Raw genomic sequence first — 14,261 nt, 5'->3', positions numbered from 1 at the left:
ATTTCTTACTACTTTAGCTGTACCATTTTGGTTTGATTTGTCTTGTGTGTGATCTCTTCTCTGGCTGCTTTTCCTCTCAACACCTTGTTTCTGTAGTGTCCTCTTGGACCCGTCCTCACATTTAGCCTGGCAAAATAATGGAACAGAGAGGAGTTTGGAGCAGAGTAGCAAAACCAAAGGATTATAAATAATTTTACATGTCTAATTTTGTTTGTCACCTTCTGTGTTGCTTCCTTATCTTGATACAAGTAGGACCTAAAAATAGAAACATCAGTTTTCATCTGTTTTGCAGTCTTGTGAAATACAAGATCTCAGATATATGGTTAAAGCTTATCCTCAGAGTAAACAAGGGATTTCTAAACCTCTTAGCACTCATGCCCTACTTAGAAGGTGTTTACCAAATTTGTTTGTTTTTATACGTACAGTTTGTAGTGTGATTTATATATGCAAAGCTTTCCTAAGAGATTGACATCTCTACCAGAGAAGTTTGCAGACCATGTGACATGCCTTTTTGCGTGTCCACCAAAGTAGAAGTGAAGGACTCTCTTCATTTGTTATCTTTTTGTTTTCCTCCTATTGCATTCACTATCACATTTACAGAACAAGCTTACTAAGGACAGATATTTTTCAGAATGAAGAGCTAAGGTGGTGACAGTACTTAGATCTGTTGTCTTATTTTTGACTGACAGCTTTGTTTCTTCAGATAGCCAGGGGTGTTACAACAGTCTAAGTGATGATGTGGATCATCTGCTTGTACTCCAGCTGCCTTGTCATCTGGAATAGAAAATGCTGCTGCATKATTTCACAAGTAACCAAGCTGGTCTAACACCTCGCTGCTATTATGTGGAGGAGTTCTTTCTTCCTGCCTTAATGAAGTTGCTGCTTCTCTCTGCAGCTTGTCCTRGTTGTGTGTTCCTGGCCTCTCCCTTGTGTTGATAAACACCAGAGGTGGGAATTACTGTGCTTGGCCCACAGAAAACTCTGTGCTTCTTGTTCTGGAGTCTGCTGTGTCTGCTGGCTTGCCGAGCTGATTTGAGTCCCACAGGGGTCTGAGTAGTGTAACAACTGGTGGAAAATGAACAGTAGTAGCAGCCAGTGAAGGGCAAAGGTGAGGGGAGCTGTGAGGAAGTGTGTAGTGGGTCTTAGTGGAATGAGCTAAGTCTTTTGGATATTTGGAGCTTATAACTGCCTACATTTATAAGGATATTTCAATATATTATGAATGTAGTTATTTTAGAAATTGGATATCTCATGTAGTAATGTTGGATTGATGGCACTTTTGCCTTTTTTAAAGTTATGGGAAGAAATGATAGCCAGATTCATCAGTGGATAGATACTGGTATATATCTGTTACTATAGCTGCTCTTGGTTCCTTTAAACTAACTTCAAGGGTTAAAACTTAGTATTAACTTTTCTATAAGGAAATAAATTCACCAACATAAACTCAGCATCATCTATACCACTTTTGTTTGAGTCTGATTTGCATGTTAGTAAAGAAGGGGGTAGAAGGTCCTTAACTGTACCAAATATGATCCATTCCTCCTCCCCACAAGTCTGTCTTTTTAAGAATAAAATCATAGAATTTAATGGTTCAATTTTTTTGCAGTTTTCTCTGCACTGAACAGTTTAATTTGTGAGCTGATAGGGAGTGATTGAAGATAATAATTTTGTAAAAAGCAAAATGGCAGGATGCTGAGATAAATTGGAGGAAGTGGGGATGTCTGGCTAATATTGTGAGGTGGGTAGCCRGACCTTTAATAGTTAGAGAACATTTGATCTCTGCTCCAGGCTGTGGAGGGAGAGTGCTGAATCTGGGCATTTCTCAGGTGTCAGCAAATGTGTGGCAGAATGCTGAGTGGCAGTTTTTAGTAGCTGCTCTGATAAGCGATGTTATCAGTTACTCAGGAGTTGCATCAGGAGGTGTTGCATGAGTTTCTCCAAGGTCCCACCCCACTGTTAATTGTAATGTGTGTAATTGGTATGATTCCACTCAGAATTTTTATGCATAAACAGAAATCTTTTACTATAATCTCATAATATCTAAAGTTGTAAACTGTGGTTGTTTAACAAAAAGGGGTGGAAAATCCCTTTTGTCTCTGGAGGAACCTTGAATGTAGCTCATCTGAAACCAATAACTTKGTTTATCTCCATAAAACTTGTGCAAAGGCAACCAAGATATAAAAACACCAACAGCTTACAGGCCCTCCCATATTTTTCTGCAGTTAACTATGTGAACAAGTTGTAGCTCATCTTTTAAATATGCCTTATCTCAAGCTTGTATTCGCAGGGGCTTAGCTTGCAGCTACACTTCTGTTTTTCTTTTTACTATTTAATTGTAGTGTCCTTGCCTTAATGGGAAGAAAATGGTGTGCATTAATCAAGTCTTTAATGGGACTGCATTAGAGCGGGGTTTAAGGAAAGGCAGAATAGGGACCTATTGCTTTTAGAACAGCTGGTAGAATAAAAATAAACAATAAAACTAACCTCACCAAAACACCAACCAACCAAGTTGCCAAAAGGTACTTTCTGTCTTTAAATTGATAGTTATTTACTTGAGACAGTTATCACTGAGATTGATGGATGTAGGGTATTGTCTTTGAAGAACTTACTTGAACCTTCCCAGGTGGACCTGGAAAGCTAAGAGGAGAGGATTGGGAATGGTAGAGAACTGCAAGATCTTGTCTTCTGGAGAAAAGAGAMTCAGCTATCACCTAAGCTTTGGGTYACCCCAGAGACGAAAATTGTCTCTCTTCTGATCTGGCAATTAATCAGTGATTTTCCTTTTTGTCAATGATTGTCTTTATATTTTTGGTAGAACAAAAGTTGGATTTCATCGTCAGCATTTCTCAAATTTGCGCTGTGTTGCAATATAGCTATTTAGGTTAGAATGGAGAAGAGCTRCTGTTTTTATGACATGGCTTGGTTTTTGCCTTCCATCTAAATAGTCCATAGTATTTTGTTGATGTTTTTAGTAGCAACAGGAAAACTGTTTTGTCCTTGGAGAAATAAATCATGGCAAGAAGCAAGATTGGAATGAATTCCTAGCTATCAAAACATTTGCTTTTCCTGTTCTTCCAGTCATTCTTTGATCTTTATAAACAAAACAAAACATAGAKGGGAAGAAGCTAAATTTTGATCATTCTTCCTCAATGCACTTGATAGAATTGTTTCCAGTTAAACACTTGAAGATGATGGTTGTCCTGTTTCCCACATTTGTGCTTCCCAGTCTTGGGTATGACATTCATTCTTATTTCTTGATTTTACATTGCATTTGAGTGGATGGGCCAAGTTTCATTCAATTGTAAGCCTGCCATCATTCTAGATGATACATTGTGACTGRCCTGGCTTGATTGTTTACTGTTCTGATGGCCTTAACATTTCACAAAATTTGGTGAACTTGAATATTAAGAAAAAAGAAAAAAAGTAGTTTGAAACAGTTTTCTTAATATGTGTCGAAATAAGTTTMAGTAGTGGTACTTTGAAAATAAACTTGCCTATGCATTTTTCTTCAAAGCAAGTTTTTGCTGTCAAGCAGGAAAATTGTGTAGATACTGCATAGCTTCACAGCAAAAAGGTGCCATGCCCATTGTGTACTTAAGAGAGAGAGAAGTGAATGACTCTATATACTTAAAGGCATTAGTAAGTAAAACTAAATTTCTTTGAACAGCTGACTCTATTTTCTGCCTCTGGTTTTACATTTACATCATCTGTATTAGTCTTCAGCCTTTCTACCTGTAGTGCTTGTTGGTCTGCACGTGTTCTCTGGGTACTTTTCTGGTGTCCCCAGAGACCTGGCTGGACAAGATCCTGGGCAAGCTGCTCTAGTTGTTCTTGCTTAGAGCAGGGGTGTTGGAYTAGATAATCTCCAGAGGTCCCTTCCAACCTCAGCTATGCTCTGATGCTGTGAATTCTGGCTGCTGAGTAGTCAGTGATGGAATAAGAAGTGACATCTCTGTATCTATGCATTGTTCTTCTTGTTTTTAATGTAAACCTTGTAGAAATCTAAGATTAGTTTTAACATTAATTTTAGTTTAAGTAGCTTCTGGTCCAGAGTTACTGAGCAGAAAGTTGAATGAGTACTTAGAACTTGTACTGATACTCCTCTTCAAGCCAATGCTCTTACTCACTGTTTCATACACTGTGAACAAAGCAAATGTTTTTGCTTTAAGTGCACAGTCAACTTGTTTCTGGGTGAAAAAACATGTATTTCATGCTTTTTCTGCCAAATGAATATGCAATCAGTTCTGGGTCCRGGATTTCCAGACCCTCCTCTGGAAGAAAACTCATATTTTAAATGGGCTTCTTAATCAATGTTCTGTGGGGTGCTATAAGATTTTTTTTCTTGTTTTCATCTSTTTTACAGAAACGTCACTGTGAAATGTTTGTCTTGGTACTACATAGAGCAATAAAGCAATTTACCCCTTTTGGATCCTTTCTGGCTGCATACCACTCCTAGAAAAAATTCCTTAGTTTGTCTTTTTTTTATATTTGGGCATAATCATACTCCAAAATATTTTAGGAAGTCTGAGGAAAAAATCTTCATAAAATACTGCAGCATGCAGCCCTTCAGGTGCTCTGACCCTTCAGTTTTACCTTTAGAGACAGTAAGAGTTTTAGAGATTGAGTAGGATTAGTTTCCTTTCTCAGTCCCAAACTAGTTTTCCTTTGGAAAGACTTGAAGCATGGAAGAGAGTCCACAAAGCAAGTTTCAACTTCGTGGAATTCTGCACATCAGTGTACAGCCCCCTGGAAAATCTCATACTTTTCCTCTTTACCCCTTGTCCCTTTCCTATCCTGATTTGTTTTTTCTCTCTCTTTTTACAGTCCTGAGTTAGGACTTCAGTTTTTAATTTCTTTTTCTTTCTGTACTCCAGTACAGAGCAGGTGAAGCAGCAGTGTCTTCTGTCCTTACAACTCCATGCTTCATCTAATTAATGTCACCTCATAGAGTCTTCGTTTGGAACTAATGATAACCGTGATCTTTAGACTTCAATGTATTTGGATAATAGTGTTTCTAAGGTCTGAAAGAAGTTACCTGAAATACTGAAGATTTTGGTGAAGAGTGGGTAAAGCAATACAGCATGTGGTATAGCATGCTTCTAGATTATCTGCCTGCTTACAAGGAAAGATTAAAGCTTGTTTGTCCYGTGAGATTCTGTAGGTATTTTGCTCTACGTTTCCTATTCTTAATACGTCCTATTCAAATTCTGATCTCTGGGGCTGGAGTATGAGTTTGAGCCTCTTTGCTTAAGTCATTGTGGTGGCGATTTTATCCTAATTATGCACATTTTTTCTTGCAGCTGTGTAATTCAGAGGAAGAGGAAATGAAATACTAAAAAAATTTCTTTTAATCTRTGACTTTAATAATTTCTTTTAATCTTTATATTTGGCATATAAAGAAGAAAAAGTAGTTTTCTCCATGCTCTTTCTTACTATAGATGTTCAGCTGTTTGAAGGAGTTTCTATAAATACCATGTAACCATTGCTGTTAGCACGGGTTCCTGTGTTTTCTTGCCGGTGTACCACAACAGCATGATATGAATGTTTAATTGCAGAGAAACATCTGGTGCATGGAGACTTGATAACAGGAGCAGTGTTGTTGACAGTTGTTGCCATAGTTGTGATAGCAATTGTTATCCAAGAGGTATATTTGCATCATACCTTCCMAGTACTTCCTTCTGAGAAGAGTAATTATCAGACCCTTAAAAATTTACTTTTTCTGCATTAATATTAGGGATACTTGAGAAACTACATATATAGTAGTCATGATCTAGACAAACTTCAGTGTTTTCTTTGGTTTTTATGTAAGACTTTTRAACCACCACAGAAAAAGTGCTACTTTAATAAGCAGTTTTTTGATGCTCCACATAACAACAGGTAGCAAGCAGGCTCATTAGTTCTATTAAGATTACATCATCATTCACTATGAATGGATCCTGGTGTACTCTGGAATTGTATAAATTTTTRAAGTCACTTCTTGGAGTGAGTTCTGAAGGCAAGAGAGAGCTCCTMATCTGTATTCAGTGATGCTTTTTTTAGCAGTATGCAATGTTGCCTTTCTTTCCTTTTTCTCTCCTACTCCCCAACATTACTTTTTAGAAAGGCATTTAGAGCTAGATATTCCTCTCACCTAGCCTGCTAACAACCCCTGGGTTCTTCAATGAGTGCCTGGAGGTTGTGGTAGCATTCATCAGAAAGATGACTATTTTGCATTTTAGCATGTGATGCAGTGGATGGTTCAAGATGGACCATGGTTTTTACCTAGGTAAGTATTAGTATTGTAAGTATTCTTCATCATTCTTGACCAAGGGTAAATGAAGACTAATCCTCTATTTTACTTCTGTTTTTCTGTAACTGCTTCAGGTCCTGATACTGTGGTAAAGATACTAAAAATAAAGTAGCAAAGCAGCTTTCATTATGATATTTTTACACACTATTTTAGAAAGACACATCATCGTGGGTTTCTTCTACCCCCTATTTATGCTAGCCAGTATTCTCATTTTGAAGATGATTAGTATTGATCCATATTGCAAAGAGGGATAGCCATGTCTGCAAAAGGCTCTCCTCAAGAGAGGCTTTCTCTGTCTAAGCTTTCTCTAAGCTGAAAGCAAGCAGCTTACATGAAGTGTCTGTGTTTTGTTTTTGCTTTCCATGCTAAGAGAAATTTTCACCTAAAACATCCTTGAGTTTGTCTTGGAGTTCCAAGGTGCTCAGAATTGTCTTTAATTAAAGGCAGAGGACATCCTATTAGTCAGATGGAGTGTTTCAGTGATACTGTGATGTTGCAGAAACAGATGGGCAAGTTAGGCTGTTCTCCTCCGGCTAGGAAAGGGTTCTGCAATGCAGTTTTGATRTAAGTCATCAAATACCCCCTAAATCTGCCAAGTAATTGTTCTTGACAAATTCTTCAGCAGAGAAATAGATAAATAAGGGGGAGTCTTTCCTTCAGAAAGAATTTTATATTGGACCATAGCTGTCTCAATTTTCTAAAAGTGGGATACTGGTTTTCATGGTACTGAAACTATTTTTGAACAGTTTTTCTTCAGGAACATCTATTTAGACTGGCTGGAGGAACACTAGACTTCAAAGTATCAACTTTAGCAAGTTCGATTCTGTCTCTATAAAGTGTCTCRTACAAGAATATCATCTAGATCACTCATACTGTGCTGGAAGAAAAAAAAAAGCAATTTCTTCTCAAACAGTTCTTATATTATTTCAGGATGTCTTAAGGGATAGCTATCACTAATGAAAAACTCTGCAAGAGCTATGGCTTCATAAATGGTTTCCTTCAGAAATATTCATGTAATCGGAATTTTGTTATAAGCACAGAATGCTTGAAGCCAATTCTTTGTTAATTAAGTACTCACTCAGTAATAATTTGATTTAAGGGTTTGTTGCCAATATCTGGCCCTGAYTGACTAACTTAGCAGATGAGTGACTCAGTAAATAAGAAAATTCTTCTTTGCAGTGGCCTTTATGGTTTGCAGTCTGTGACCTGTTGTTTTCAAGTGTTAGCAGCAGCTTCACCAGTGCAGCACTTCTGTGATGAAAGCCAGTCTGACAGTAACTCTTTCTCTCGTGGTGCTGTGTCTCATGACTTACAGCAGTGGTAAGGGAACGGGTGAGTTATGCTGTGTGTGAATGACCTAGAAGAGCAGCTTTTGTTTTGCTGCTCAGTCAGGTCTGTGTGTAAGTAGCAGCTGCTGTTTTCTCCTCTCCCACCTTTCCTCTGATGGGAAGTATGGGCAAGAGATGTTGCTGCACTGTGGCTGTCTCTGTTTAGTGTGTGGATCATTAGCTTCCCTGACTTTCATCAGTGATGGGARCAAAATATCTGAGTCCTATAGACTACTTCGATTCTCATCTTAAGGTGTCTGGATAGTTTCAGAGTATGTGCCAGATTGAATTTAAGGCTTTGTTCTTGCTTGTGTCCTGCCTTTAGAAACATCAAATTTCTACAGTTTTCAAGTCATTATCAGAGAGGAGAAACTTACCTTAGGAGGAGGATGAGAGAGGGAAGGGAGAGAGGATAAATTAAATATTCCAGAGGTGCCTTTTYGTTTCTCTGCTCTTACTTTCCCCAATGTGAGAAATTCTGCTATGTACAAGAGAGGGATAATACAAATTTCTGTAGAGTGCTAGATCTGAGTCTATGCCTGTCTTGTTCTATTGTGGCCCCACAAATGAGTGAGAATTGGGTCTTCTAAAGCTGGTCTTCCTCTTTCTGTGGTGCAGCTGGTAAGGCTACACTTTACTCTTGCATTTGCCGTTGCTGTTGTTTGGTTACAGGCAAAGTGATTATTATCCCCATTAGTAATATAAATGATTTCAGCACTTTGTTTTACAAATCCTCATGCCTCAAGGTATGTATTTTCACATCTAGCAGTGAAGGGTTTATTTTCTTTTTCTTTGATGTCTGACCTGTTCTTTGGCTCATCTTTGTAAGAATCCAGATTAGTTGTTTCACATGCTTCCTTGATAATTTTGCAGTTTGCATAAGCAAAACRTATCTGGCAGCTGGTGCTGTTGTATAGTTGTTCTCACCTCAACAGTACTGTTGTGTTCTTRCCTCTTTCTTCATAAAGATAGATCTACTGCATTTATCTTAATTAAATAAATKCTTTTTACAGAGTGTGGATCAGAACAATTTTTGAGACCTGCTTGAAGGGAGGTACATRTCATACTTTCTTCTTTGGCACTTCTGAAGTTCTGCAAGGAAGTGTTAAAAAATGTCAATGACCTCACTCTTTTCATTGTAAATAACTTTGATGGTATTTCAGCTTCTGAAACAARGCACTTGTTTTAGAGTGTCATTTAGATTCCTTGCTATGTTTGACAACCTTGTTTCCTCAACCTTCTTTGGAAACAGAGCTTGCTCAGTGAAGCATTAAACTGAATAAAAGGAAAGAGGAATGTTACTTGTTAAATGAAATACTTTGGGTTTGATGAGTACCGCTCAGAGAGAAAGTATCAACTTGCACATCCCTTAAAACATAAAGTAACTAGTTTAACGTATTTTTACCCTTTTAAAGTTGCCACTTTAAAAACACAATTAGCAAAATTAATCYTCCTTGTTCTTATCCCATGTGGGACATTACCATGCTGACCTCAAGTATTATTTTCAAGTAGGACTCCTATTTTTAAATCACCTTTTAAAAGAGGCTCCTAAACAAAAAWTGTGTACTCGGAACAGACTCTGGAGTCTTCTGAATGTTATGAAAATACCTGTCCTGAAAGGACCCTCCAAAGGACTGAGTCTTTGAAAGGCAAATAATTGCATACAGTGAACTGAAGTACAGTTTTGTAARTTTGGAGTGGGCCTCTGATCTCGGAGTGCCTTTCACACAGCCYACGTTAAACTCCTTGCACCAAACTAACCTGCCTTGAACTGGTGTACAAAACCAGCTGTCTTTTCTGTGCATGCAGTTTAAACTCTTTGATGAGATGCAATAGGTGCAGAAAGTGCAGTCCTGCAGAGAGTTATCCTAAAGYTATCTTTGAGCAAGGTAATGTTGGTCATAATATCTGATTTTACTATTTTTTAATAATAATACTGTGGCTATGGTAATGAAATGTGGGATTTGGAGTAAGTCTGTTACAAAGGAGATTGGGGCTGAAACACTTTGTTTAGATTTGGTCAATTTAATTTCTTGTGCAGTTTGCAGCTTGAAACTGAAGCTACACAAGCTGTGGAGTTTTATTAATTATCCTATGATTTCTATTTGAAGGAAAAGAAAGAATATGCAGAAAACATACTGCAGCCAAGTAGATGCTGAGTATCTTTAGAAATAAAAAAAAAACAATCATTGTAGCATATTGGGTTTTTTTTGAAATTTACTTTATTGCAATTACAATTGTCTCTACSATTTGTGCTTGTTATTATATATAACAGAGCTTGAATAAAATAYGTTGATATTCATGGAAATAACTGATGGAAAAGTCTCATGAAATGAAGCATTTTGCCCCGCTGTGTTATGCAAAGGGGAMTGCTAGCCTCTGAGAGCCAAGTGGGCAGAGTCAGAGTGTGAAAGAGCTGGCCAAAGCCATTGCATGGCTGTTCATTTTTTTGAAGGTCCTTGTGATGGAGGGTGGTTCTTGGTGACTGGAAGAAGGTACGTATGGCCATTTGTAAGAAGAAGGGTCCAGGGACTGCAGGTTGATCAGCCTAACRCTGGGCCCTGAGAAGATTAGGAAGTGTGTCCTGAAAGGATAAGGAGATGATTTGGATCAGTTGACATGGGTTTATCAAGGACAAACCAACTTAGCTTTTGATAAGAAGTGACTGACTCTATGGGTGGAGACAGTGGTCAGAGTGAATTGACCAAAATTGCAACATGGGAAATATTGAACAGAAAACAAGCTAAAAGTTTCCAGGAGAACAGTCAAATGTTGTGCAGGAATATCTGGAGGGGTTTTGTAATTGTGGAAATGCTCRAGACTGTTTATAATCCTGTGCTTTCCCTAATGTTGAAGTATGTGTTTTTTTTCTTCACTTAGTACTTGAATTATCCTTTGTTTTTCATTTTTGCTGAACAGACTTCAAAGAAAGAGTAGCAGAACTACTGTAAATTGCTTCAAACAAGCCTATGTGTCTGGAGTGGGAGGCAGTCTGGCATTTCTGGCTGGGGCCCTTTCCTAGGGACATRGAGCTGACTGTGATGGTTGGAGCTGATGGCTGTTGCTGCTACAAGATGGTGGAGCAGTGGTGGCTGTGGAGAAAAGATTTCAAAGMCTGGTGTTGGTCCCTCCAGTTGCTTATGCTGAGAACATCCACTGCCCCTTTCCCTGTTTTTTGCTGTACTCTGCTATATTGTGTTATCCTTGTCTTCTAAACATAGAAAAGACTCTGTGAACCATAYTAAGTTACAAATGTGCTCAGTCCTGACAGGCTCATTTGTTTCCTCCTGCAGCTAACTGGGTTAACCCTCCTGGGTTTCTCCTGCATTACCAAAATATTTCTTATTTACTGTAGAACCTTTGAACCTTCTCATTCTTGTTCTGTTCAGAAATGTTACATTTCCAGTATGCAAGGTGATTAACTAATCTTCTATGCAGTGTACCCTGAATTATATATAAAATACTATAATATACAAGCTTCAAGACTTTATATTTATCAGAAATTACATTTAAGTTCTCCTATTTGTTTTGAAACATTTCTCTCAAACTCTTTAAACTGATCAGATTCATTTTTAGGGAATGTGCAAACTGTATGGTGTACTTACTGTTGCATGTCAAACTGCCATTTGTCATATGATCATTGGAGAAGTRAACAAAAGTGGTTTTTTTGGTTGGCAATTAGTGATTTCTTGTTATACTATAGCTGTATTATTGTGTGGCAGTGATTTTTTAAACTGGGAATTGTGTGCCTTTAAAAGGTTTTTGAAAGATGCAGTTGTAATTGTTTTTTGAAATGTCTCTGAAGCAATGGTGCACSAGGTAGATAAAACATGGGCTTTCCCCCCCCATCTTATATTTCAAGGCTGTATCAGAGTTGTGAAGATTAAATGAGCTGAAGCTGCACTGTTTAGACAAAACAAAAACACATCTGAAGAGGCATAAAAGTTCTTAAGAGAAGAAGATGCTTGTGGAAAGTGATACTTCAGTTGGTTTGGTGTTGCCTGATACGGAGATGAGATGAATATGCCTGAAATATTGGAAGAAGCTTTGATGGGTTTCTTTTGGTGTACTTTGGGAAAAGAACTGTTACTAAAAGTTTAAGATTGGTGAATTTGACAATTGTGGTTGGAAAGATGGAAGATTAAGCAGGGTGGTATCCAGGCTGCATCTGTGGTGTGTTTTGTCTTCATCTGGATGCTGAGAACCTGCCCTTCTGCAGTAGTGCTTAAACAGTAAAATGTGAGTGAATGGTAGTTGAGAAAAAAATAAATGTCAGTTTAATATGAATATCTTACCCAGCACACCATATAAAAAACATAAATGGAAAAACAAGTGCTCCTTATGCATCTTATGCATTTCCTACTTGTCTAGTCTCTTAAACCTTCTCTTGAAGAAATTGTGGTTTAAGAATCAACAAAGGGCTGGAAGTTTTAAGGAAGAAATTGTAGGCTTTTGCCTTTCTGCTTGGCAGGACACCTTACCAGACAGAAGRTTGTAACTTCACACAGTCCTCATAGCTTACTGTAGAATGGTATTGTACTCAAATTTCTTACACTTAAAAGATAATGCTGATGCAATTGTACTTCCTGAAATACATGTACATATATTCCTGAGGGAAAGCTTTTCCTCTAGAGTAACACCAACTTCTGCATGCTCTGGTCTTTCTGTCCCTTTCCATAACTTCTAGGGACTTTGCTAAAGGTGGTGAGCACTTTTCTGACTCCAAATCTTTTGCCTTTTCTCTTTTAAAAAATGTATTTAATTTATTGTTGTTACATATTTGTATTACATATTCAGACATTGTTTGCAAGTCTTTTCAAGTCCCAGGTATTAAGGTGATGACTTCTACAGGACTCTTCCAAATAGAGGAAAAATGCAACACATTTTCAGTAAAAGAAGTTTAGTTGTCACCTGGATAAGGGTGAGATAGAGCATTACCAGTGTCTTGAATTTTGGAAGTGTGCTGGATGCAGCTTTGCTAGGSAGCCTGGTAATACATTCTGCCTACWAGTCTGAGAAGTGGTGGTAAGCCCTAGGAAACAGGGAGAGAGATGAGAAATGGGCTGTCATACTGAAGACTTGGCATGGCTGGAGCCTTATCAAGGTCTGAGGGAGATCTACAGAGAAAACATGTATGATCACAGACATCGTGAGGGACATATAACTTCAAACAAATATTTTCATCCCGTATCAGTATCCATATTTGAAACCAGTTTTTTTGTAAASTGATTATCAAAAGTGTCTGTTGTTATGTTCAGAAAGCTACTTGGAATCAAGTGCTGCTTTTTGAGGAGAAAAGGGAGAATACTGACTTCAGGTTACTGTTTTAATTCTCAGGAGACTTGATTCTACCGTGAATCAGGCAGGCAAAAGACAAATGGAGAAGGAAAACAAAGTATCACACGACGTGATAAACCTGAACACTTAATACCGTGTTTGTTTTTGTTACTTTGCATTTAAAATTCAGTCAATGTTAGTGAAATTAAATTATTTCTAATACTTCCTGTGTTTGTTATTTTTACAGATGACATGGCAGAGCTTCTTCTTGGGGAGTCCAAACTAGAACAATTTTTGAAGGAAAATACTCTTAAACACAGTAATAGTCCACGGGGCCCCCAGCCAAAGCTGACTGAGGTCAGGAAACATCTCACRGCAGCCCTTGACAGGGGAAATCTCAAGGTATGTAAGTCAGCCTGAGCAGGAATTAGAAAAGTTGAAATTGACTGAAGTATTGAGGAAAGGTTCCTTAAATTATGTTTGCAGGTACTGAAAGTGAGATAAATATAAGAGAGCATCTTCTGTCAGAACCTTCTGATGTTCTGGTCCTTCTTTTACTTAACTATTGTTGTAGCTGCTACATCAGCTTACCTCTTCTGTACTCAAMATCCATCTTTTGAGAGATCAAAAGAAGCTTATTTTACAGTCATCTGTAATATTTTGTTTTCTGTGGCTTCTGAGAGTATTAATTTCTCTGTATTTTCTTCATTCTTCCATTAATTCTTTTTTTCAAGATATTTATTCTACTCTGATACTTTGAAATGGTGTGAATTAAATATGTAAGCTGTGGAACATATATGATTAAGTTTGGRTGCTGTGTTATCTTCAACTGTGCTTGTGGTGTTAGAAAAAGAAATCATTGGAGGAGTTGTAATCATAGGCTGCCTTTAAGTTTTAGCACCTGGCAAAGCTGGTTTCCAGCYGAGAGGTATTTCTGGTACACGTGTAAATAAGTATGTGAATATCTAAAATGACTGGTAAWGCTTTTCATTAGCTTGCTGGAATGAGATTAAGTGAATTCCCCTGCTTCAAGCTTCTCTAATGTTATATAAGACAGGGTTTTGTTCATTTGTTGCTCTATTAGAAGACATATTCTAGGGGTGACAGAAAACACACTTAATAATCACCAGAAAGAATTTAGGTGTATTTTCTCAGGGAAAACCCTTTCTTATKTCTCTTCCTTCTAGCCAGAATTCCTACAAGAAGCTAACCTAATAATGGCCAAATTAAACTATGTGGAAGGTGATTACAAAGAAGCTCTGAACACATATGCCAGAGTTGGTGTTGATGACTTGCAGCTGACTGCAGTGCCACCGTATCGGCTACGGATGATTGCTGAAGCATATTCTACAAAAGGTAAAATTGCT

At 37.7% G+C, this 14,261-nt stretch overlaps 1 protein-coding gene across 1 annotated transcript in view; it reads left to right on the top strand.

The window, feature by feature from the left end:
• The first annotated feature begins 13,143 nt into the window (after positions 1 to 13,143).
• Positions 13,144 to 14,261, top strand: part of TTC7B (tetratricopeptide repeat domain 7B) — a 109,373-nt gene continuing 108,255 nt past the window's right edge. Inside the window, exons 1-2 of the mRNA XM_057370586.1 lie at positions 13,144 to 13,296; positions 14,082 to 14,250. Of these exons, the coding sequence (XP_057226569.1) occupies positions 13,147 to 13,296; positions 14,082 to 14,250 (319 nt within the window). The 5' untranslated portion in view covers positions 13,144 to 13,146. The remainder of the gene's footprint in view (positions 13,297 to 14,081; positions 14,251 to 14,261) is intronic.

The sequence above is a fragment of the Malurus melanocephalus genome, unplaced genomic scaffold (genome assembly GCF_030028575.1).
Source record: "Malurus melanocephalus ecotype Western Australia unplaced genomic scaffold, MMel_1.1 scaffold_129, whole genome shotgun sequence".
In the NCBI taxonomy this organism is placed as follows: domain Eukaryota; kingdom Metazoa; phylum Chordata; class Aves; order Passeriformes; family Maluridae; genus Malurus; species Malurus melanocephalus.
The sequence above is the reverse complement of the archived record's forward strand: the minus strand, read 5'-3'. Positions and strand labels throughout refer to the sequence as shown.